The sequence below is a fragment of the Tachypleus tridentatus genome, chromosome 13 (assembly GCF_004210375.1).
Source record: "Tachypleus tridentatus isolate NWPU-2018 chromosome 13, ASM421037v1, whole genome shotgun sequence".
In the NCBI taxonomy this organism is placed as follows: Eukaryota; Metazoa; Arthropoda; class Merostomata; order Xiphosura; family Limulidae; genus Tachypleus; species Tachypleus tridentatus.
The window spans coordinates 128,249,560-128,276,818 of NC_134837.1; the positions used below are offsets into that span (position 1 = coordinate 128,249,560).

Below are 27,259 nucleotides of genomic sequence, written 5' to 3' on the forward strand. Positions count from 1 at the left end.
TGTGCCAAAAACAGTATGCAACCTGTAAACGCTGCTAGCTTCGGAAAGGTGCTGTAAAAGGCTGTTTCACTCATACACAAATATCTTTTAAATTGTAGTTTCCATAAATATTAATTCATTTCTACGTAACCAACATCAAAATGCTGGAGAATATTTATTTATTAGTAATGATGGTTGTTTTTTTAATATATTGAGATCTCTTGAATTTAATGAAAATGATTTTGAGCTTTCAACTGAGTACCTTCATAAAGATACAAAACCAAACACATAGAAAAGCTTGTTTAAAACAATAATCGATCCAAAATGGAAAACATTTTATTGTGTTGAGTTGAACTTAAAATTAGGTTTATTAAAAAAAAGCTCGAGCCCACAGTGGATAATTAACGATACTACAATTCCGAACTAACTTCGTACACTTACACGAAATTTAGCAGTCCTTTGCTAAACGTGAAATTACATTGTACACACATGCGCACAAAAAAAATAAACAAACAAACAGATACTTTAATACAGCATAATGAAAAGAAGGGTTGAGAAACATGAAATAAATAGAGTGACATAATTCCGTCCTTTTCAGTATTGACCATTAAGTTACAAATTGCGTATATTCACAGTTTAAATCTTTATTCTATCATTAGACATGTTTTATCTTTTGTTTTGATTACAACAAATTGTCAAAACTTTGCTAGATCAGAAAATTATATCGCCGACATACCCTAATAGTGGGTTAAAAAACGTTTCATTCTTCCCACTCTTTGCTGAAGCTGTCTTATTTTCTTTATAGCTCCGTCATATGAATGTTTAGGTCTACTATAGATTTTTGTTTGCATCAGAAAAGTTCCCCCGTTGGGACAGCGGCAAGTCATCGCATTTATAACGCTAATATTAGAAGTTCAATTCCCCTCGGTGAACACAGTAGATAGCCTGATGTGGCTTTGCTATAATAAAAAAACAAACACACAAAGCATTAGAAAAAATTGATTTCTCGTCTTCGAAAAGGTCGCCTTAAATTCGGGTCAGTAAGGATCATTACGGTATTTGTTTCCTTTCTTGGAAAGTATGTGGGATAAATTCCAGTTAAAGTAATGTGGTAACACGAACTCTTTCGTAAGGAAAACGTAAAGCTTTCCTTCTTCTTTGAAAGCATTTAGATCATAGGGCTCAATACTCGTCAGACACTTTTCATATTTTCATACTAAACATCAGGAGGTTAATACAGCCCAGAGGGTTGTGGCCGATAATTGTTAATATTGTGACTATACTGCAGTTAAAAACTACTATTGGATGGCTTGCCGAGTTCCAGCAGGAAGTCGTGTCTTGTGTGTGATAAGTAGGAGTATAATATCATTTACTTATTTTGTTTGTGTTTGTTTTGTAGTAAACGTAAAGATAATTACGTTATATTATTTACTAAAAATAGCTACATTACTAAATTATAAGATATAAACGATGTATGTATAGGAAATGAGATATTGAAGCCTATCTGAAATTAACGGTTTCTTTCGTAAAATGTTTTCCTGTAAATAATTTTCGTAGATTATCCGTCAGCAGTTTCCCCAACTCACCACCAGACGGCTAGGGACTAGAGGCCAGTCACGGTAAGTTGGTTCCAGGTTTGTGTTTTAGGTCGCGTCGTTTAAATCAAGATATATAATAAGACTCTTATAATGATTCCATGTTTATGTGTTCATTATCCAATCAAATCAAGTTTCGTAATGAGACTTTTGTGACAAAAGCGGATACATGTTTGGAAACGAGGCTTCATGTATCCATTATTGCACAAATTATTTTACACTACAGTTGTGATTTAATTCCATAATAACAATAATAGTAAATAACATAACACTGATGTGTCAATGTAAATAGAATTTTCTGTGTAATCTTCTTTGAAGCTGAAGACCATATGAAAGAAACCGAAATACCTGTAAATCAGAGGTTGTTAGGTTTAGAATAAGGCCTGTCTGGAGTAACTGATCCAATGAGACGAACATAAGCATTTTAAGAACATACTTTTTTGTATGTTGGGAGTAATGTTCCAATACGCTCTCTATACGATAATATTAGTATCACATAACGTCGCCAAATAAAACATAAAAATAATCACGGTCCAGCATGGTCAGGTGGTTAGGGGCGCTCGACTTGTAAGCTGAGGGTTGCGGGTTCGAATCTCCATTGCCCTAAACAAGCTCACCATTTCAGTCGTGGGAGCGGTATAATGTTACGATCAATCCCACTATTCGTTGGTAAAAGAGTATCCCAAGAGTTGGCGGTTGGTGGTGATGACTAGCTGTGTTCCTTCTAGTTCTACATTTCTAAACTGGGGACGGCCAGCGCAGATAGCCCTCATGTAGCTTTGCTAGATATTCAAAATAAACAAACGAAATCATCACCAAATAACCAGCATTATCTAGTGGAACATTTTTCATTATAACATACAGCAGTGTTCAAATTATATTTAATGGTTATTACATTTAATATTTAGTATAAAACATTTGGGAAAGTATATTGTGTTTTTAATTGTTCTAAAGAGAAGTATGAATATACCCATTCACAGAATACCTGGTTATAAGCTTCATATGTTAATCCTGTTGAAACCTACTTGTGTATATCTTAAAATCAATTAAAACGTGCTCTAATACATGTGCAACATGCTGTTATTAATAAAATATCTGTATAGCCATTTCGTCTTATATGTTTAGTTCTAAATAAATAACAGCTTTAGCCAATGAACATACACAGTACACAATAACATGACCGTCTTTACAATAAGATTCTTATACTTTATGTTTGTTTGTTTTGGAATTTCGCACAAAGCTACTCGAGGGCTATCTGTGCTAGCCGTCCCAAATTTAGCAGTGTAAGACTAGAGGGAAGGCAGCTAGTCACCCACCGCCAACTCTTGGGCTACTCTTTTACCAACGAATAGTGGGATTGACCGTCACATTATACACCCCCACGGCTGGGAGGGCGAGCATGTTTAGCGCGACGCGGAGCGCGAACCCGCGACCCTCGGATTACGAGTCGCACGCCTTACGCGCTTGGCCATGCCAGGCCCTTATACTTTATAAATAATGTGAATACTTAAAAACTTAGTACGTAAGGGGAGAGGGAATCCCCACTGCCACGGCACTGCTCAGTATAATCAGAGGACAATTCTGCTCACAGTCGTCTTGTAGTATATTGGGTTATTTTGAAGTAATATTTATTGTATTGTATTACTATGCCTAATTTTGCTTGAAGTAGTTTTCTAGTCAAAGTGGACAGTCTGTCAGAAATGGAGTTTGCCTATAAATTGACAACACAGGACATTTGTTGACTGTGAAATAAAATACAATTAGTTTAAGCACTTTGACACGAAAAAAAGAATCAACAAACAACATACAGTTTTGAATTCATGCTATACAAGTTTTGTAATTAATGTTTTAAAAATGTTGAAATATTTCAAAATATTATACTTTATTTATAGAGGTCTCTTGCGTTTGTAAACGAAGTTTCGAGGTAAAAAAATGTATTTTGCATTCATTATTTTCATTTGCAGCTTCTGATTCGTCCATAATATTAGTACTCTAATTCTTCACAAGTGAAATATGCTACTGGAAAAAAATAGTTCTGAATTTTTTAAAATCTGTAATGTGTTTAGTTATGATTTTATTGTCATTAAAAAAATAAAAAATGAGTGGTAAATACGATTATAAGTCCATTAGATTTGGCAGGAAGTATACAAAATAAAGTGTTACAGAAATTACCTTTATTATATTTATACTTTGTAATACAAATGTTTAAGAAGGTTTTATGTAAGAGAAGTTCAAGTCATGCTTAATAAATGTTGAATGAATCTTAAAAGATACGAATTTAATTCTGAATAACCAGGTTGTCTCTTTCTCTCTTGGCCGAGTTTAGAGGTTTAGTCTTGCTGTATTGGTTAACAGACCCATATTATCAAATTTGGTAGTTTATTACCCATTCTCATGTATGTACTCCTGTAACTTTAACGTTATGCTATATATATATAAATATATGATTGTGTGTGTATTGTAACTAGCTAATTGAGATTTCAAGTGTACTTTAACTTTGTACCACATCTATCTGAGATTTTAAATAACGTGTCATAGTTTGATGTAGGTAATCCAGTACCTCAAACTTCGTACCAAATCTATGTAAGGTTTTAATTAATGTGCTATAGTTTGATATAGGTAATCCAGTACCTCAAACTTTGTACCACATCTGTCTAGGAATTTAAATAACCTTTCATAGTTTAATATAGGTAATCTAGTACTTCAACTTTAACATCGCACCACATCTATCATTGATTTTAATTAACGTGTTATACTTTGGTATAAGTAATCCAGTACTTTAATCTTCGTACCACATCCATCTAATTTTAATTAATGTGTTACAGTTTGATATAGGTAATCTAGTACTTCAACTTTAACATCGTACCATATCTATCTAGGATTTTAAATAACGTGTCATAGTTTGATATAGGTAATCCAGTACCTCAAACTTCGTACCAAATCTGTCCAAGATTTTAATTAATGTGCTATAGTTTGATATAGGTAATCCAGTACCTCAAACTTCGTACCAAATCTGTCTAAGATTTTAATTAATGTGCTATAGTTTGATAAAGGTAATCCAGTACTTCAACCTTCGCACCAAATCTATCTGAGATTTTAATTATTGTGTTATAGTTTGATATAGGTAGTCCAGTACTTCAGTCTTCGTGCGACGTCTATCTAAGATTTTAATTGATGTGTTACAGCTTGATATGTAACAAAACTTCTGCGTTGTAATATCGGGATGACATTTATTGTTTGTTTTTTTCTTCGTGTTACGAGAGAGAGAAATGATCGTGTATTTTACTCTTTCTATTTTTTATCAGCTACCATTATTATGGAATTGCTATACGGGAGTCCTCGCCTCATTTTCAACTGTCTTACTCGAAAAAAACAGTCAACAAGTAAGATTTAGTTCTCTTCATAAGTAACCATGTTGCTAGGACTCTGCACTAACAGTTTATATCTAAATAACACCTTCCTGGCAGTTTAAGCGTCAGAAGATAAAACTTGAGGACCTCCTTCGCAACTCTTTACTTTCAAAATATATCACAAATTAAATAATCATCATTAATTTTCCTTTCATGGTTCTAAACCTTTTTTCAAATCATATTTACTTTAGGAATAATTTTTATATGTTTATGATATTGAGTAACAAAATTTGTTTGTCTTTTTTCCTTTTAACTATTATACACAGGGATTATACGTTTCTTTCAGTGCACTGAATATTGAATGATTTTCTGTATTTGATAAGCATTTATTTAGCAGAGTTTGCACAAATATTTTCTAAAATAAGTTTTGATTCTTAAGCATTACTTTCAAGAACGTATGGCAGTTTGATGTGGATTTGTTTCTTATCGTATTCAATTTAATATTTCTTGAAACGTTCCTTGTATATTGGGATGGTTATTGAAGCATACGCATGACTCCTGGGATTGACTAATAACGTAAGAAACTACTGGTACTTGTATCTAACAAACAAATACTGACGTTTCTAATGTCGTTCGAGCTCCTATTCTATCCAATATATTTTCAGTAAGGGCAACGATTGGCTCGAACAAGTCAACTGCGTCATAAATAAGCACGTGCATACCACGAGAGTTCTTCGTGCTGAAGTGGTACCGCCCTGGTCTCTTTCTCTTCAAAAGGCGGATCAGAGAAGCAATTATTATTCTATTAGGGAAAACGCGCGCTGGACGATCGATATTCACGGCGAGCTAATAAAAATGATGCTGCCCAATAAAACCCTACTTTTCTATTAAATCAAATCTATTACTAACCATATATCTGTTCCATCGATCAAGCTATACAAGATTTACTGAGAACGGTCGTTCTTCTTTATTTTTCATGTGTGGTTTATACTTAACAGGTACTCCAATGTTTAAGATGCAAAACTATCTAAGATTTGTTATTTGAAGTGGAGCATTTGGAATGCTTTGTATCTTATTAAACTTCAGTATAAGTTACAGGAAATCATTACGAAAAAGGTGAATAATGTGGCTCAAAATTACAGATATTATATCATTGTATTTACTCCATTGTAACAAAACGAAATATTCCAAAGTAGAGTCACGCACTGATAGATTACAATGTGATTAGCCGTCATTCAACCAATCAGTGAATGCCATATCAGCTCAGCGCGTAGAACGTTCAACTGATGTCATACCAGACGTTCGTAATTATCATGGTAACTGTATTACGCACAACGACCCATTACACTGATATTATTATTAGTTATTCTTTGGTTTAACGATGACTTCGTGCAGTTTCTATCCGTTGACGATCCGGTTGTTTGATCCGTTTCGGATGCAAGAATTTTAGCTCGCTGATTCGCTGATTCGCTGATTCACCTGGATCGTGGTAATACCAATATATACAAAAATATTTATGGACAATAAATAAATAATAATAACAACGCGTTATTAATCCTTATTCTAGTCCTTATTTCTAAAAAAAACGTAACTAAAAGTTAATTATAAAACACTTATTTAAACGAATTCATATTATAACAGTCGTTGTTGATGCGAAATGTTCATTATGTAGGTAGCTCATTCAAATCATTAACGTATATGTATATAGACTTCGTTCCTGAAAGAGACTTCGTCTGCAATAAATATGGTAAATGTCATGTGCATTGTATGTTATTACATGTTTGTCTTTGCATTTGTTTATAAGTTATTATATAAGAAGGACAAAAGACGCAGCCACACTCTTGACAGTTTCCTGGACACTATCTAAAACAGATTTAAAATATAAACTGTAATGTGTAATTTATACAACATAGTAATTGCAGAATAACATGTTACAGTCCAAGTTAAAAAACGAATGACAAAATATTTTGTTAGGCGGGTATCCATCTCGTATTCATTTTGATTATATATATATGTATATACATTTACAGATATTAATTTTGTAGAGAACTGCTTTTGTTGAATTGTTTGTGTTGTTTAAATTTATTGACAAAAATAAATAATCGATAAAGTGATCTGACTATAATAACCATGCTGTTATTGTTACAGTGTCTCAGACTCCCGTAACAAACAATTCATGAATTAATCTGACTATAATAACCATGCTGTTATTGTTACAGTGTCTCAGACTCCCGTAACAAACAACTCATGAATTAATCTGACTATAATAACCATGCTGTTATTGTTACAGTGTCTCAGAAACAAACAATTCATGAATTAATCTGACTATAATAACCATGCTGTTATTGTTACAGTGTCTCAGACTCCCGTAACAAACAACTCATGAATTAATCTGACTATAATAACCATGCTGTTATTGTTACAGTGTCTCAGACTCCCGTAACAAACAATTCATGAATTAATCTGACTATAATAACCATGCTGTTATTGTTACAGTGTCTCAGACTGCCGGAGGGAAACTGTTAAACAGGTAAGTTCTTTACTGTCCGAAACGCTACAGTAGAAAATATGTAGACATAATTATCATAATGAACTTGTTACCAGAAGTAATTTCAGCTTGATTCTGTTTTATCTCAACTTGAACCAAATTCAGAATGGTTTAACGTAGCACGAACATTATATGCTATTTTATATAGATAAACGGGAAAAGTTTTTCCTATGTTTGTAATCAAAACCCTGAAATACCTGAAACATAAGAGGTAGCTTTTTCTTTAGGTACAACTGTACTCTCCACGGTCACGAGCTGGAACGCTTTTACCAGAATTCCCGAATGTCAAAAGAATGTCATTAGCTTCGTCTATAGACATAGTAAAGGTAACGATGTCATATTTTATTAGTGTGAACATCGTAAAGGTAAAACATATTAATTAGGTCATACTTTCTTATTGTAAGCATCATACAAGTTATATGGATTAATCATGTTACATATTATTATTTCAAACATCATGGAATTAAAATATGCTCCCTTCTATCGTACACTGATGTCACATGTGATTATGAGATATGTTCAGTTCTAATGTACATTGGTGTCTTTTAATTATCAGATATGTGTTGTTATAATATATATTAATGTCCTTCTTGTCTTAATCACAAGTTGTGTTTAGTTTTATCATACATTATTGTCTTTTGTTTTAATCATGAGATATGTTCTGACGTACATTGATGTCGCTTGTCTTAATCATGAGGAATGTTCCATTCTAACATACACTGATGTCGCTTGTCTTAATCATGAGGAATGTTCCGTTCTAACATACACCGATGTCACTTGTTTTAATCATGATATATGTTTCATTCTAACATATACTGATGTCACTTGTTTTAATCATGAGGAATGTTCCGTTCTAACATACACTGATGTCACTTGTTTTAATCATGATATATGTTTCATTCTAACATATACTGATGTCACTTGTTTTAATCATGAGGAATGTTCCGTTCTAACATACACTGATGTCACTTGTTTTAATCATGATATATGTTTCATTCTAACATACACTGATGTCACTTGTTTTAATCATGATATATGTTTCATTCTAACATACACTGATGTCACTTGTTTTAATCATGACATATGTTCAGTCCTAACATACACTGATGTCACTTGTTTTAATCATGACATATGTTCAGTTCTAACATACACTGATGTCACTTGTTTTAATCATGACATATGTTCAGTTCTAACATACACTGATGTCACTTGTTTTAATCTTTCAGATCACCACCTTCCAGATGATGTATCGAACGCACTGTCAGCGTGTTCTCGATACGATTGTAAGAGCAAGTTTTGATGAGGTATGGTTTTGAAAATTATCTCTTCGTGACGTTAGAAAAACAATGAAATTAATCTGTACTTTATAAACAACCTTACAAAATAATCTAAACTATAAATTATGTGAAAAGGAACAATGAAGTTTGATTTGTACAGTGTGCAGTTTCGACAGCTTTTCTACGGTGATGTTACTAATAACTCTAGGTTTAATTCCACCGAAATGTGAAGTGTTTCAGCCTCTAGAAGGTTTAAAATCAAACAACCAAACTCTCGTTAAAATATTCTAAGAACGTTTTACTCCTCTAAACAATAAAGTTCAACTTAATACCCTAATTTGTGATTTTGACTTTCTCTTTCGTCCTAAACTTGTTACTTTCACTATTAAGACATAAAAAACATGTCAGAAAGAAAAAAATGTCAAACTGTCTGCCAGTTACGCAGTAGCGATGTCCTTATTTTCGACTTTTATTAATATTATTATTTTTGTGGAGAACTGACGGAAAGAATTTTCTAGTATTACAGTTGCTGAAGATAATATCAGAATACGAGGAATTATTTGGTCATATGTCATCTGTTTCAGGTTATGTTTAGCTGTCAGAGGAGATACGAAACGTGACTGTGGAGATCGAGGGGAAAGTTGTTTTTTTTTTCAACTATCCTCCAGCAACTAGTGGCTTATCAGTAAGTCTGAGGACTTATAAAGCAAAAATTCTCGATTTAATCTCCACGATACCACATTGCTCCGATACCACAATTTTTAGTTTTCTGGGAAACAAAAGATAAAAGAAACACCCTGATAATCTTCTTTAAACATTTAAGTTTTAGTTTATGGACGACACTGATGTTGAACAAGTATGGCTGTCTATATGTACACGACTTTATTCACAGGCCTAGTAAATAGAGTCAATACTTTCTCAACTAAAGAGGTTTATCACCAGAGAGTTTAAAGATTTTCAAGTCTGGACCCTAGAGGATCGTTGTCACTTGCTTAACAGTCACCTAGTGATACGTTCTGTGTTTATTCCAAACTTTTATAACCCGAAAGTAACTTCATTTAAGGCTTGGCATGACCAGATGATTAAGGCGCTCAACTTATAATCCAAGGGTCGCGGGTTCGAATTCCCGTCACACCAAACATGCTTGCCATTTCAGCCGTAGGTAGTGATGACTAATTTTCTTCCCTATAGTCTTACACTAATAAATTAGGGACGGCTAACGCAGATAGCCCTCGTGTACCTTTGCGCGAAATTAAAAAAAAAACAAAAACTAATAAGTTAATAACATACATAAATAAAAAGTATAATTCCACTTTGAAGAATTTAAACTCATTTGTATGTTAATAACTAAAACAAAGCCAAACAAAGTGGTAACCAACTGGATAAAGAAATGTATTAAGTAGTCAATTGATATTATTTAATCAAATCAGTTATAAGAATATCGAAACGTTGTAGTTTCTTATAAAGTTCACATTGGTCTAGCTGTACTCTGTTAACCAGGGGGAATCGAGTCCCGAAGTTTAGCGTAAACGTCTTATAAAGCAACTTAATACATGTTGTCTGTTTTAGGTTTAAGGAGGTTTACAATACACGAAGCATCAATATTTGTTTTTGTCTTGTAGTTTCTTTGTTTTTAATACAGCAAAACCGCATTGAACCATCCCTCATGTCGGATTTTAGAATTGTAAATCGATCCCACTGGTTGATTTGTATCACACACATACGTACGTGAAAACATGATCATAAGAGAGATTTATTGTTTAATCATGGAGGGTTATGGCTGCTGAGATATTTGTATAAGTAAATTTCATGATAATTCCCCTGTATAGAAACCAGTAACCAATCAAATTTCATTCTAAGACCACAGCATCAGTAAAGTTACTTTGCTAGACTATAAAGTTAAGTAAATACTCAACTGAACTATTGTTTGTTTGTTTTTTTCAATAGGTGCAGAATTTCTTGATGCATTTTTGGCAAAGAATGCCGCCCCATCTATCGTCTCTCCTTGGAAGTAATATTTTAGTGAATTTGGTCGGAATTTGCGACTCTATACTCTACCGGACAATTTGTAATGTTCTACTCCCCTCTGTACTACAGACGTTGCCAGACAGGTAAGTCTTTTTCATTGCCCTTTACAGATATTGTAATATTGCACTCTTTACTAAACGATCAAGATATTTTTAATATGTCATGCCTTATTCAGCATTACTGATTTTGTAGTATTTTTATACTTTACTCACTATTACAAATACTGTAGACACTTCATCCTTTACCCAATGTCACATGTAATGTAATATTGTTACTTGTTTATGCTTTCATTTTACCAGCTACAAAGTTGCAAGACAGACACAAATATAAATTAGGTACCATATTTCTGCGAACATTACGATAATTTTAATGCTACAGTCACGTAAACGGTTACATATTTCTGTTAATGTATTAACAGTTTCCTTTAAATTGTGTTTGTATTAGCTTTGCTAATGATCTCCAATTCAGTTTAGTACTGTAGTAATTTTTCCCATGTGTTATGAATTTAATTACTCCCGTTACTCTGTTCCATGTAATTCTTCCCATGAACTATCTGTTATAAATTTATTTCACTAATACTTTCGCTACTACCTGTTCCTGTAGTAATCCTTCCCATGAACTAACTGTTGTAAATTTATTTCACTAATACTCCCGTTACTACCTGTTCCTGTAGTAATACTCCCGTTACTACCTGTTCCAGTAGTAATTCTTCCCATGAACTATCTGTTATGAATTTATATTTATTTCACTAATACTCCCGTTACTACCTGTTCCAGTAGTAATTCTTTCCATGAACTACCTGTTATGAATTTATTTCACAATACTCCCGTTACTACCTGTTCCTGTAGTAATTCTTCCCATGAACTACCTGTTATGAATTTATTTCCCTAATACTCCCGTTACTACCTGTTCCAGTAGTAATTCTTCCCATGAACTCTCTGTTATAAATTTATTTCACTAATACTCCCGTTATTACCTGTTCCAGTAGTAATTCTTCCCATGAACTATCTGTTATGAATTTATTTCACTAATACTCCCGTTACTACCTGTTCCTGTAGTAATCCTTCCCATGAACTAACTGTTATAAATTTATTTCACTAATACTCCCGTTACTACCTGTTCCAGTAGTAATTCTTCCCATGAACTATCTGTTATGAATTTATATTTATTTCACTAATACTCCCGTTACTACCTGTTCCTGTAGTAATTCTTTCCATGAACTACCTGTTATGAATTTATTTCACTAATACTCCCGTTACTACCTGTTCCTGTAGTAATTCTTCCCATGAACTACCTGTTATGAATTTATTTCCCTAATACTCCCGTTACTACCTGTTCCAGTAGTAATTCTTCCCATGAACTCTCTGTTATAAATTTATTTCACTAATACTTTCGCTACTACCTGTTCCTGTAGTAATCCTTCCCATGAACTAACTGTTATAAATTTATTTCACTAATACTCCCGTTACTACCTGTTCCTGTAGTAATACTCCCGTTACTACCTGTTCCAGTAGTAATTCTTCCCATGAACTATCTGTTATGAATTTATATTTATTTCACTAATACTCCCGTTACTACCTGTTCCTGTAGTAATTCTTTCCATGAACTACCTGTTATGAATTTATTTCACTAATACTCCTGTTACTACCTGTTCCTGTAGTAATTCTTCCCATGAACTACCTGTTATGAATTTATTTCCCTAATACTCCCGTTACTACCTGTTCCAGTAGTAATTCTTCCCATGAACTCTCTGTTATAAATTTATTTCACTAATACTCCCGTTATTACCTGTTCCAGTAGTAATTCTTCCCATGAACTATCTGTTATGAATTTATTTCACTAATACTTCCGTTACTACCTGTTCCAGTAGTAATTCTTCCCATGAACTATCTGTTATAAATTTATTTCACTAATACTTTCGCTACTACCTGTTCCTGTAGTAATCCTTCCCATGAACTATCTGTTATGAATTTATTTCACGAATACTCCCGTTACAACCTGTTCCAGTAGTAATTCTTCCCATGAACTAACTGTTATAAATTTATTTCACTAATACTCCCGTTACTACCTGTTCCTGTAGTAATACTCCCGTTACTACCTGTTCCAGTAGTAATTCTTCCCATGAACTATCTGTTATGAATTTATTTCACTAATACTCCCGTTACTACCTGTTCCTGTAGTAATACTCCCGTTACTACCTGTTCCAGTAGTAATTCTTCCCATGAACTATCTGTTATGAATTTATATTTATTTCACTAATACTCCCGTTACTACCTGTTCCTGTAGTAATACTCCCGTTACTACCTGTTCCAGTAGTAATTCTTCCCATGAACTATCTGTTATGAATTTATATTTATTTCACTAATACTCCCGTTACTACCTGTTCCAGTAGTAATTCTTCCCATGAACTCTCTGTTATAAATTTATTTCACTAATACTCCCGTTTTTACTTGTTCCAGTAGTAATTCTTCCCATGAACTATCTGCTATGAATTTATTTCACTAATATTTCCGTTACTACCTGTTCCTGTAGTGTTATCCGGTATTATTTTACTAAGTCACTGTCGGACGATGTTACATGGTATTTAGTTTGTTTGTAGAAAGCTAATGCTAATTTCGTTTTTTCGTTTTTTCACAACACTCCACGATAAGATATATGCAAACTTACTGACACTATGGGGAATGCCAGTACTAAAATATGTCTCTTGTTCCACATAGAATATTGTACTAAAGAACCTGTGCTCACATGGTAACAGTAGTACTTGGTTCTGGATTTTTCAAAAAAATTTGCCAACTGTGTCGTTTCCCGTTAATGGCTCGCTTTTCGGTAAATAAAGGGGGCGACTTTCTTTCATAAATTTCCTAGAAATGTTTCTTCCAATCTATTTTATACCTGGACAAACAGATCTTGGAAAAAGAGCAGACCCACTATTTTACGAAACAGCCACCATGTTTAGCTATATCTCTTTTCTTAAACCAACATCCTTTAAACGGTTGGTAGGCGTCTCCATAGTAACTATGTCGGATAACAAATATGCTGTCCGTATCCATTTTCGAATTCAAATGACATTTCATCCCAATCGTATCGTAGCAATGTCGGAAACAGCAGAGCAATTTCATTGTTTCTACTCGTTCATCGCTTTGTTCAACAGCCTCGAAAGAACGCTCATAAGCTCAATTCTACGGGGTTTAAAGTCTTGTATAGAGCTTTTGGTTTCTGCAAGGCCAGCCACTTGACGCAGTGAAACGTGAAATGGCCACACGACGCTTCCCGAAGACGCTTCTACAATATTAGTTGATGATAATAGATTTATAGATCCCGAATATTTTCTAAACCTTATTTGCAAGATATATTAAATCGATAAACAAAATAAGCTGGCGGTTAGGAGGCACCAGCTTTTACGAATTAGACAATTGCACGAACTTGTAGTCATTCATGTATACATTAATGCCACTGATCACAAAGACAATAGAACCATCCTGCAGTAATTCTTCCCATGAACTATCTGTTATAAATTTATTTCACTAATACTCCCGTTACTAGCTGTTCCTGTAATGTTATCCGGTATTATTTTACTAAGTCAGCGTTGTACGATTTTACATGATATTTAGTTTGTTTGTAGAAAGCTAATGCTGATTCCGTTTCTTCGTTTTTTCACAACGCTCCACGATAAGCTATACGCAAACTTACTGACACAAAGTTCTGGAATGGCTACAGTTACACTAACATCTGTTTTATTACATTACTCCTCTAATGGGATAGTTACAGTTATACTAACATCTCTTTTGTTAATTTAACCCTTTACTGTGGTGGCTACAGTTATACTAACATCTGTTTTATTACGTTACTCCTGTACTTGGAATGTTACATGTAAACTAATATCTGTTTTGTTACTTTACTCCTGTACTTGGAATGTTACATGTAAACTAATATCTGTTTTTTTACTTTACTCCTCCACTGTGATGGCTATAGTTATACTAACATCTGTTTTATTACTTTACTGCTCTCTTCAGAGGGCTGCAGTTAATCTAATATCAGTTTTGTTATTTTAATCCTGTGCTGTGATGGATACAGTTATCCTAAGATCTGTTTTGTTGCTTTTCACCTCTTCTGTGATATCTACAGTTATATTAACACATGTTTTGTTGTTTTTCACCTCCACTGTGATGGATAGTTATACTAACATCTGTTTTCTTACTTTACTCTTGCGCTGTGATGGCTACAGTTATACTGACATCTGCTTTTTACTTTAATCCTCTACTGTGATTATTACAGTTATACTAATATCTGTTTTAACTTTAATCCTCTAGTGTGATGGCTACAGTTATACTAACATCTGTTTTGTTGTTATCCGCCTCTACTGTTGATGTCTATAGTTATACTAAAATTTGTTTTTTTGCTATGCACCTCTACTGTGATGGCTACAATTATACCAAAATATTTTGTTACTTTTCACCTCGACTGTTGATGGCTATAGTTACACTAACATATGTTTCATTACTTTCCTTATAATGTTGGCCTTCTCATTTGTTAATGTGTTCGTTTCTCTATAAATAATCTCATTTTTACATCCGTACTAATAAATAACAATTAATTTTCTCTTATCAATCTTTCGTTTTTTTAAGCCTAACTAAAGTGATCAGAAAGTTTGTTCATGAATATGACTATTGGCTTCGTTCGGCGATGTATAACCTACCGGAAAACCTTCGAACTATGAAGCTGGAAGGTGAGTGTTCAGAATTATAATAGTAGATAAAATATGCTTAATTGTTATAGATTTATATAGTGTGTAAACTGGAATTTATTATACAGTACGATATATGGTCCAGTTGGGTTTGTTTACTTTTTCTGTCTGTACTCGAATTTTCTACTTTCTATTACACATTTATCTCAAAGAATGGCACCTTTGCTTCGCTATAAAATCCGTAGGAATAATTCATGTGTGCTTTCTGAACAGCACCATCTATGTTATTGATATGTATATACATTGATATAAGGTTCATACTTTGCCTCTATTTGTAGAAGATTTAGTGTTGAACATTTTAAACAACAGTTCTATAAAGTACGTAATATTCTCAATTATTTGAAAACTACCACGTACGTAACATACTGGGCACTAAAAACTGATTTTGTATTCTCACTATTACTTTATTATTGGCACTTCACCCAAGTCTCTACACCAGATTTTAATTTTTTACACATGGGAATTTTCCATTCTGAAACATTGTAATACTTTTATTCGCTTGCTTTGCTGGTTGTGTTCCGTGTTCTGCCCAGCGTGAATATCAAACCCGATTTATGTAAGTCTGTAGACTTTCTGCTGGGCTGGGAGAGGAGCGGGTCACCTTTATTTTAAGCGTTACTCTATATTTTAATGTGTTAAACTATAGCACATTTCATTTTATAATGTTATTGTACCCCCAACTGATTCTTTTGTGTAGACCCCATTATGTTATATAAACTTCAACACATACCATTCTCTAACATTAATGAATGTGCCAGTACTTAAAACTTTACGTTTAAACGTGCTAAACTTCGCCACCTTTCATTCTATAACGTTATTGACATCATTTGAGTGTTTAAGTTCGTTCTTAATGTGCTAAACTGCAGTACCTTATATTCTCTAACATTAATTTTCTTCCATTCGAGTCTCTATCGCAGTGGGTTAAACTTGACCTCCTTCCATTTCATAACATCATTGTACACCCACTTGAATATCTACTGTAGGCTTTATTTTGTTAAACTTGAGCACCTTTCATTCTCTAACGATATTGTACACCCACTTGAATCTTTGCTGAAGGCCTGATTGTGTTAAACTCCAGCACCTTTCATTCTCTAACGCTATTGTACACCCACTTGAATTTTTACTGTAGGCCTTATTGCGTTAAACTAGAACACCTTCTATTCTCTAACGATTTTGTACACCCACTTGAATCTTTACTGTAGGCCTTATTGTGTTAAACTACAACACCTTTATTCTCTAACGATATTGTACAGCCACTTGAATCTCTACGTACCAGAGGCAGCCCACATCCTCTTCTGCCGCTTTACCAAGCAAAAAAAATATCTTGCTTTACAATGCTTGAAACGCGCCCTCTTGTGTCAGTGAGTTACTGCATATTTAAGATTCTCTGGGCATTGCAGATTATTTGTGCTGTTTCCACCGTGGGTATTGAAACTTGATTTTTACCAGTGTAAGCTTTCAGGCTTACCGTTAATCATTGTTTTTTGTGAGGAAAGCACATTTGAATAAACGAATCAATCCAAATAAAATGAATTGATAAGGCTTACTAAAAATACAACAATAAGATATTATCTAGAAACAATTATTTATATTTGATTTGTTTTGTCGACTCAAGTGCTATGTTAATATATTTAAAATTTCTATAAAACAATTCATAGGAGTTCGCGAAAACTCAACTTATCACATTTTTTCTCGATAACTGTAAACAGTGATATTACTGAGATAATGTTTAATACATTGGTCTGAACGACAACCCCAACATAAGCACACAGAGATATGCAGTATCTAAGTTTGGGTAGTGAAGGCTTACCTTATATTATTACATAAAGTAATTGATGTGACTGTTTGCCGATTAGAACTTATTACTCTTAACAAATTATTATCTGAAAAAAATTTCTTTTTTTTTCAGTTGCTCGATGTTTCACACAAGTTCTTCGTCGACAGATGTCGCTGAATCACTTAGCTCAGGCTTCTCGGATGGTAGTGCACAACACTGAAATCACTCAGCAGATGCTACAAGATTGGAGGCAGATTGACATGGGCGCCATCTGCCGAGAAACATTATATAGTATGGAGCAGAATGAAATTGGGACAACTTTTGATATCATATTAAATAGTAAGTTTTTTATTTTATTTTTAACTTCTCTGCATTAATTGGTTTAACTCTTATCTTACCCTTTAACGTATTTTGACGAAACTGTGGTTCACCAGGGTCTAAAGATAAACCTATAAGAATATATATACTTTATTAAATATTTCGGCATTATAACTTTAAGTTTCTAAAGCGATTTGCTTTGATATACATGTATTTGTTCGAAACTTTTATTACGTAGGTCTCTAAAGTACATAAACCGACACGTGTGTATGTGTGTGTGTTTCTTGTTTGAGTCTGTGAACAATTAAAGCAGCCCTGACGAAAGACGAAGTTAGGCGGAAAAGTTGAGGTTGTGATACTAGTCAAAATGTTTAAATATGCTTCTATATACTGTATAAGTTAACTAAGTGGTCAACGCTTGTAATAAACATAGACTTTGACACCCTAAATATTAACTAGTGTTTCGTAAACTTCAAAGCCTGATAGCTAACAAGACCTTAATGATCTAAAGGTAATGAATTAACTACAAGTTCTATGTTGCTTTAAGCATTTTCTCCTGCCCCCGCTAGTACAGCGGTAAGTCTACGGATTTACAACGTTAAAATGAGGGGGTTGCATTCCCCTCGGTGAGCTCATCAGATAGCTCGATGTGGCTTTGCTATCAGAAAACACACACAGATTTTCTACAATTTTTTTTAACTATCCAAATTCTTTTTCTTTACAATTTTGTTTAAAAATTTTTGAGGCCTAAACTTTATTTACCAGGGCGTATACAGGATTTTGCAAGGACGTGTATGTGTGTTTGTTCACTTTTGAAGATGTTTTATAAACACAATAAAATTAGCACAAAATGTTTTAGGTGCATTATCTGAGACCTTACATACTACCACATCACACACTGGATAAGGTCGGGTATCATATCTTACTACATATCATCCTGCCAGTTGTCAGAAAATATCCATTTTTTATTTTTCTATATCTCCAAGGAGGAGAGAGGGGCTTGCTTGACACACTCTATAGTAGATGTAACACTGATCTGTGCCCACCTAATTTTAAAATACTGTTATGTAAAGGTAGAATAATTCATGTATTTACTTTTTATCTTCAACTTATTTGTAGGCTAATCCGCTTGCCATCATAATCTTTATAGTATAATACATTGAAATCACTTTAACTATTTGGCATTTCAATTTCACTTTTGAACCTTTTTATGACTAGAATTGTTTCTCTTACAGGCTTATTAAAATTATGAAAAAAATATTTTAAATTTCTAATTCTCCGTCGTGTCTTTACAAATTGTGTTACTATCATTAAGAATGTTATCTTTTATGTTGAAGACATTTCAAGAATTATCAACGAATTTTGTGTTTGCATAAATGTTATAAACTGTGTGCCGAGTGAAACAGTATCTGTCAAATATGTCTTCTAACCCTTGATTTAATCATCTGTTATCTTTATTTGTTTCTTCCACAATTAGTCTCTAAGGAATTTGAGTGTTTTCTAGAAGATGGAGCACCAATAGATGCCTACGTTGAATGGTTAGATACGTTAGTGAACAAGTGTGTTGTTTTGGTAAGTGTTTAAACACGTCCTGGTGAACATTTAAATTGATTTTTTTGCCCTAAGCCTAACTTATTCGAAAATACGTGAAAAATTGTAACTGTTCTGGATATTAAAACTGTTATCGATAGAAGTAATGAAGGTTTGTAAAAGAAGGTAACATATCAACTGAAATACAATAGTTATCTTTGAGGGTAAAAAAAATATTTTAAAACTGCTGAATTGATTCGTCTTATAGAACATTCATCGTTTAATATAAATTATTTTCATCTTCCCTACCTTGGTGAACATCTCCATTCATGCACTTAATAAATACAATAAATTTTTCCTAAGCCAAGTTCAAGAAAAAAGGTTTCAGTTCGGCGACTGTCTCGACATTTCTTGCTGATGTGGTCAACCTTCGGAACGCGTGTCATAAGGGACATGACTTTACACAGCGCAGCAAGCTTTGGTGAGTTAATCATATAACGTTATTTGGACCCAATTTTTATTTAGGTAAGGTGTTTATGGTAGATGTATTCCCAAGACACTTGACAGCCGGTATGGGTATTAAAACTTTAATTAAAATAAAATACAGAATAATGTTTCGGCCTTCTTAGGTTAACCTGAAGATGACTTAAAAAGGTCGAAACATTGTTCTGTACTTTATTTTAATTAAAGTTTTAATACCCATACCATCCCAGCATGGCCAGGTGGATAAGGCACTCGAATCGTAATCTGAGAGTTGCGAGTTCGAATCTTCGTCACGTCAAACATGCTCGCTTTTTCAGCCGCGGGGGCGTTATAATATTACGGTCAATCCCACTATTCGTTAATAAAAGAGTAGCCCAAGAGTTGGCAGTGGGTGATGATGATTAGCTGCCTTCCCTCTTGTCTTACACTGCTAAATTAGGGACGGCTAACGCAAATAGCCCGCGTGTAGTTTTACGCGAAATTTGAACATTTCTGATACATTTTTACTTCAAGTGGGTTTCTTGTTATCACGAATTACGGGAGATGTATCTCTGTAACTAAATATTTTACTCCTTAATCTACGTTGTTCAAAACAAACAAACTAATCTGTTTTCGGTCTTCATTATCAACATTTGAAAATAGATTAGGAATTTTATCATAAAATTAGTGAACTGAAATATGTGTGATGGAATAAAACTATATTTTAGGTGTGAAAAAGTTTAACGTATGTCACTTATAAACCACAACAAAAATAGATTATACCTTGGTTTTTATTGTTTGTGGCTAAAATACACTTGTTTGTTTCGAATTCCACGCAAAGCTATACGAGGGCTATCTGCGCTAGCTGTCACTAATTTAGCAGTGTAAGATTAGCCATCACAATCTACAGCCAACTCTTTGGTTACTCTCTTACAACGAATAGTGGGATTGACAATCACCTTATAACGTCCCTACGACTGAAAAGGGGAATATGTTTGGTGTGACGGGGATTCGGATCCGCGACCCTAGGATTACGAGTCGAGTGCCTTAACATACCGCTGGGGCAAAATAGCATTGTAACGGAAGCTGATGGGATTTTATTCATTTCTACTCGTATGAGTAAACATAGTGAAAGAAAATTGCTTTTTGCTATACATAAAGCCACAAAATATGCCATATGTGCTCTGCCCATTGCGGATATCAAAATCTGTTATTCAGAGTTCTAATCTTCCGAACTTTTCGCTCATCAACTGGGGACACGTACGAAGGAAAACTGAGTGCAACTAAATAATAAAGTTTAAGATCAAATAAAGAAACAGTTATAGTCAAACCACATAAAGACTTTTTTGTTTGTAGTTTTAAGTACAAACTACATAAAGAGCTATCTTTGCTCTGCCCACCACGGGTATTGGAACCTAGTTATCAGCATTGTAAGTCCACAGACCCACATAATTATAATATAATAGTTATTTTGACTAAATAAGGTCGTTTTAGTAAAATAGTTATAGTGCTGCATCATGAAAGTAAAGTTTTAAAAACAATAACAGAATTATGATCTCACAAATATAAAAACAAGGCTAACGTCAAAGATGTTAGAATTAAAGGAAGGTAAGATTACTGTTGACAAAGATGTTAGAATTAAAGGAAGGTAAGATTACTGTTGACAAAGATGTTAGAATTAGAGGAAGGTAAGATTACTGTTGACAAAGATGTTAGAATTGGAGGAAGGTAAGATTACTGTTGACAAAGATGTTAGAATTAGAGGAAGGTAAGATTACTGTTGACAATGATGTTAGAATTAGAGGAAGGTAAGATTACTGTTGACAAAGATGTTAGAATTAGAGGAAGGTAAGATTACTGTTGACAAAGATGTTAGAATTAGAGGAAGGTAAGATTACTGTTGACAAAGATGTTAGAATTAGAGGAAGATAAGATTACTGTTGACAAATATGTTAGAATTAGAGGAAGATAAGATTACTGTTGACAAATATGTTAGAATTAGAGGAAGGTAAGATTACTGTTGACAAAGATGTTAGAATTAAAGGAAGGTAAGATTACTGTTGACAAAGATGTTAGAATTAGAGGAAGGTAAGATTACTGTTGACAAAGATGTTAGAATTAGAGGAAGGTAAGATTACTGTTGACAAATATGTTAGAATTAGAGGAAGATAAGATTACTGTTGACAAAGATGTTAGAATTAGAGGAAGGTAAGATTACTGTTGACAAAGATGTTAGAATTAGAGGAAGGTAAGATTACTGTTGACAAAGATGTTAGAATTAGAGGAAGGTAAGATTACTGTTGACAAATATGTTAGAATTAGAGGAAGGTAAGATTACTGTTGACAAAGATGTTAGAATTAGAGGAAGGTAAGATTACTGTTGACAAAGATGTTAGAATTAAAGGAAGGTAAGATTACTGTTGACAAAGATGTTAGAATTAAAGGAAGGTAAAATTATTGTTGACTAGATGTTAGACCAGGAAGATCTCTCTCTGTCGTATTTGATATGGTTTACCAAAATTTAACAAAAATAACTCCACTGTCTCAGTAGTTTCAAATGTATATACCAATAATCTAAAATTTTCATTCTTTTAAACTCTTATTAACATTTCTAAAAATAATGAATACACAGTGATGTATAATTTTGATATATTTAAACAAACATGAGATTTGGCGAACAAAATTACTCTATAAGTTTCCGTGTTGAGTCTTTACATCCTAACACTGCTTTACAGGAATTGATTCTAGTTTGGCTTTTCAAAATCATTTGATTGGTTTGTTTTTAATTTCGCGTAAAGCTACACGAGGGCTTTCTGCGCTAGCCGTCCATAATTCAGCAGTGTAAGACTAGAGGGAAGGCAGCTAGTCATCACCACCCACTGCCAACTCTTGGGCTACTCTTTTGCTAACGAATAGCGCGATTGACCGTATATTATAACGCCTCTACGTCTGAAAGGGCGAGCATGTTTGGTGTGACGGGGAATCGAACCCGCGACTTTTAAATTACGAGTCGAGTGCCTTAACCACCTGATCATGCCGGGCCGAAATTACTTAAACCTTAATAAACGACTTTTCAAAGAAACTTTGAGGGAATTTTTGAATGATTGAACAACGCAACTTGTCAGATGCCATTGCATGTTAGTGGTTAATATGTCATATTACATCACAGTGAGATTGATAAAAAATTTTGTCGCATTATTCTTTATTGTTTTAATAATTTTGACCAAAGATATAAAGCCATTTCTATAATTTTAACATAATATGATACTTCTTTTGAGTTTTGATCTGTATTTTTGAAGTCTATACCAATGTATAGGTAAATGTACGTTTCATATTTTAAAAATAACATTGTTTATAGATGAGGTGTTATCGATATTTAATATAAAATATAATTATTCTTCATTAGGGTCCTTTCATCTTCTGAGATTGATGTTTGATGATTATGTCATCTTCTTGGTAGAAAATATCCATATGGAAGACCAGGTAAAGAATTTTTTCAGAAATATCGCTTCTGATTCATCCCGGATTTCACAGATTTGGGAATTGAGGTAAGAATTTCATAAAACAAATAATGGTTGACAAAGTAAAAAAATTATCTATTATCACATTTTTTGGTTTAGTGATTATTGACCTCATTCCTTTTGTATCTGCTTAATATTTCTCTCGTTTTTGTCATCGCAGTTTTGTGTTTCTTAAGGGAAATAAGCTTGTTTCGAAAGGAAAATTAATTACAACATGTTCTGGGGTAAATCGCATTTTATAATCCAGAAATACTTCCTTTATTGTCAGTTTTTGTTCAACCATGATTATCCACTATTACCTAATACATCAATGTTTAATGCGACAAGCTTAAAAAGTTCTAAAAGGAGGCCTTGCTTAATCTTGGAACTTGTATATTTTAAGACACCTCCTACCAATCGTGGCCCGGCATGGCTAGGTGGTTAGGACCCTCGACTCGTAATCTGAGAGTCACGGGTTCGAATTCCTGTTATATCAGATATGCTCGCCCTTTCAGCCGTGAGGGTGTATTAATGTGAAGGTCAATCCTACTATTCGTTGGTAAAAGAGTAGCCCGATAGTTGGCGATGGGTGGTGATGACTAGCTGCCTTTTCTCTACTCTTGCACTGGTAATTTAGGGACGGCTAGCGCAGTTAGCCCTCATGTATCTTTGCGCAAAATAAACAAACAAAAACTTTCACCAATCATGTGCACTAAGGCTATGTTTAGCGAGTCAAACGTATAAAAGCCCATTGGACTAATAAGGGGACTTGTCGGGAGTGATGTGAACCAAGTTTCTTTATTCGACTTTTACATGAAAACATGAAGTGTAGTAGTAAACTTGTAACTGCAAAATAATTTTCGTTGCAATGATCTATTTTTGGAGGGGGGTGAGTGGTGCAGGGAGAGGTTATAGTTTTGCCTTTTGCAAACCATAGTCTTCTCTTTGCGGATGGTTTTGTTTCTCGAACTTCGCGCAAAGGTGCACGAGGGCTATCTGCGTTATCCGTTCTTTATTTAACAGTGTAAGGCGAGAGTGAAGGCAGCTAGTCATCACCACCCACTGCCAGCTCTTGGGCTACTCTTTTACCAACGAATAGTGGGATTGACCGTCACATTATAACGTCCCCACGGTTGAAAGAGCGAGCATGTTTGGTGCGACATGGATTCGAACCTGCAACCCTCAGGTTACAAGTCGAATGCTCTAACCACTTGGCTAAGCCGGGCCTTTGCGGATGGTAGCGTTGCTTAAGTTTAGCGCTACTATGGTTTCCAAAATGCTCTGTTTCTTGTAAGAGTTTTTCTAGTTTAGCGGAAAGAAGATTCCATGTTCCCATTTTGGAAATGTACCTTTTAGGCCTAAAGATGTTAACAGTCTTGCTCTAGAAATATTCTTTCCAAGAAAGAGACTTTCATATCCCTCTGGTAGTGAATTCTTCCACAGGAACATTGCATAGTCGAATAATCAGTAATTTGCTACGAACTAAATATAAACAGATTGGTTTTGGGTTTGTTAGGCTGCTTTTAAGCGCAAAACTATACAATAGGATTTCAATGTATATGAACAGAGGTGAGTGGTTCTCAAGCCGTGCAATAATTTTTTTTTCTGTAATCTACTTGCGGCCGAGCATGGACAGGTGGTCAGGGTGCTGGAATGATAATCACACCAAACATACTCGCCCTTTCAACTGCGATGGTGTTATATCGGTATGGCCAATCCCAATATTTAGTATAAATCTATTGTTTTCTAGAGGCTATAAGACATGTCATTATTGTCTAGGCAACCTGCGAAACAAAAATGTTTGTTTGTTTTTGCGCAAAGCTACTCGAGACGAGAGGGAAGGCTACTAGTCATCACCACCCATCGCCAACTCTTGGGCTACTCTTTTACCAACGAATAGTGGGATTGACCGTAACATTATAACGCCCCCACCACTGGGAGGGCGAGCATGTTTTGTGCGACCGGGATTCGAACCTGCGACCCTCAGATTACAAGTCGAACGCCTTAACACGCTTGACCATGCCGAGCCCAGCAAATATGACCTGTACATTAGTATTTATCACGTTAAAAAGTAAAAGACGTTGCATGAGGTCTTAAAAAATTGTCATTTTTTTGTTATTACGATTAATAATACGTAATAAAAATAAAATTAGTCAAACAAGGGTGTGATATTTTTAACTAAATCTAAAATACTTTTACCGATTGTTAGTAAAAGAATAAGTTGCGATTATAATAAAGACTGGACATTTTGTATCTCGTGTAGAATCCATAAACTTTCCTGATTATCGTGATACCCAGCGCCACCTAACAGAGGAACATATTCTTACAACCTCTGAAAGTCTTTTAGAAGGTTCTTCCGTACAAGAAGTTCCTGGATCAACATTAGTAGAACAGTCCTGTGAAAACGCTTCAGGTAGAGAGTTAATTGTACTATTAGATAATTATAAATATACTAAAATAAAACAAGCTTAGAAGCCTGACTAGTAAAATAATGCAAGAATATAGTTGATTTGACCACATTATTAGAGATTTATTGTTAAATCACTGTGAACTTGTAAAATAATTAGCAACGAATTTGTTCTTATTGCCAGTTTTGTGTGTGTTTTCTTATAACAAAGTCACATTGAGTTCTGTGCTGAACTCTCCGTGTTTTGTCTTTGTCAAAATAAATTTAAAAAAACAATACATAAATTTCCCCTCAGTTAGTGACAATTTTTATAGTAATTTCAATCAAATAAGTGGTTTATGAAAAAATATGAAGAAATAAATTTTAATGTGTTTGATATGCAATCTGTAATAATTTAATATTTCTTCTCTGTTAACCTGAAATATATTAAAAAAATTTCAATCGTCATAGTAAATGCCCCCCTACTAGTACAGCGATAAGTACGGATTTACAACGTTAAAATCAGGGGTTTAGTTCCCCTCAGTGGGCTCAGCAAATAGCACGATCTGGCTTTGCTATAAGAAAACACACAAACACACACCTATAGTAAACCTAACTAGTCAATATTTCCTTAACACAATAAAAGTACTAGTGAATAATTCACAGGATTCTCGTTGTAAGTAGCCTTTGAAGCTCTACAATAAATAAAAGGATACAGTGAACTCTTTTGACCTCTTATTTATGGTAGTACTTTAGGTATTCGTAGCAGGGTATTGTAAAGAAAAAAAAATCTCATCTTTTGAGGAATCTTTAAGTAAAGAGTATTCATTTAAAAATCTCCACATTACAGTTAAGTTCGCAGTTCTCTTGTTTTAACCGTTTTCATCTGAAAACTTTTGTTTTTTCAACTATATTATAATAATGATCTTTAACTTTGTTTTATAAGCAATCTAGAGTTTTTATTATGATTTTTTTGAAGTGACTACAACGCCACCACTACCTGACTCTGATCCACTGGTCAATAGTTATTCCTGGAACCCTGGAAACTGTTACCAGAGGTGAGTTTAACAGCACGAGCTATTCCTTGTGTATAGACCCGGCATGGCCAGGTGGTAAAGACACTCGAGTCGTAATCTGAGGGTCACGGGTTCGAACCTCTATCACACCAAATATGCTCGTCCTTTCAGCCGTGGGGGCGTTATAATGTGACGGCCAATCCCAGTATTCGTTGGTAAAAGAGTAGCCCAAGAGTTGGCGGTGGGTGGTGATAACTAGCTGCCTTCCCTTTAACCTTACATTGATAAATTAGAGACGGCTAGCGCAGATGGCTCTCGAGTAGCTTTGCGCGAAATTCAAAACAAACCAAAGCAGTCCTTGTGTATAAGACACGGAGGTACGTAAGTTTTAACAATCTGGATAGTGTATGTATGTCTGTGTTTTCGCGGGCGTATCTCGATAACTAATAGATCGATCTGTACGAAAGTTTTGCACAGGTTGGTAAGTCACTATGGGACAATTCTTCTTAGGTCTGGTCTAGATCAATATCCATATCTGGATTCTTGATAACTTTTTTGAATCGTTTATCGTAATGGGAAAATTGAGCATTTTCACAGTTTTGGGTCAACATCTATAAAGTGTGATCGCAAATTTCAGGGGCACATTAAGGTTGAGACTCCTCATCATACCACAGAAAATGATCCCGATTGTCGATCATTCTGGATCTGAGAAAGATTTTATGAGTGTTCGAAAGTGGCACCTGTTGTAA

General features: G+C 34.3%; 1 protein-coding gene across 1 annotated transcript; it reads left to right on the top strand.

Annotated features, from left to right (window-relative positions):
* On the top strand, window positions 1-27,259 carry LOC143236288 (transcription factor RFX4-like). The gene is made up of 16 exons (XM_076474559.1): window positions 1-48; window positions 1,537-1,598; window positions 4,880-4,957; window positions 7,421-7,454; window positions 7,700-7,798; window positions 8,699-8,776; window positions 10,697-10,860; window positions 15,403-15,503; window positions 17,431-17,637; window positions 19,094-19,188; window positions 19,510-19,627; window positions 23,015-23,156; window positions 24,625-24,677; window positions 25,372-25,521; window positions 26,474-26,552; window positions 27,148-27,259. The coding sequence occupies exons 1-16, from the start codon at window positions 16-18 to the stop codon at window positions 27,257-27,259; spliced, it is 1,605 nt and encodes a 534-aa protein (XP_076330674.1). The 5' UTR covers window positions 1-15.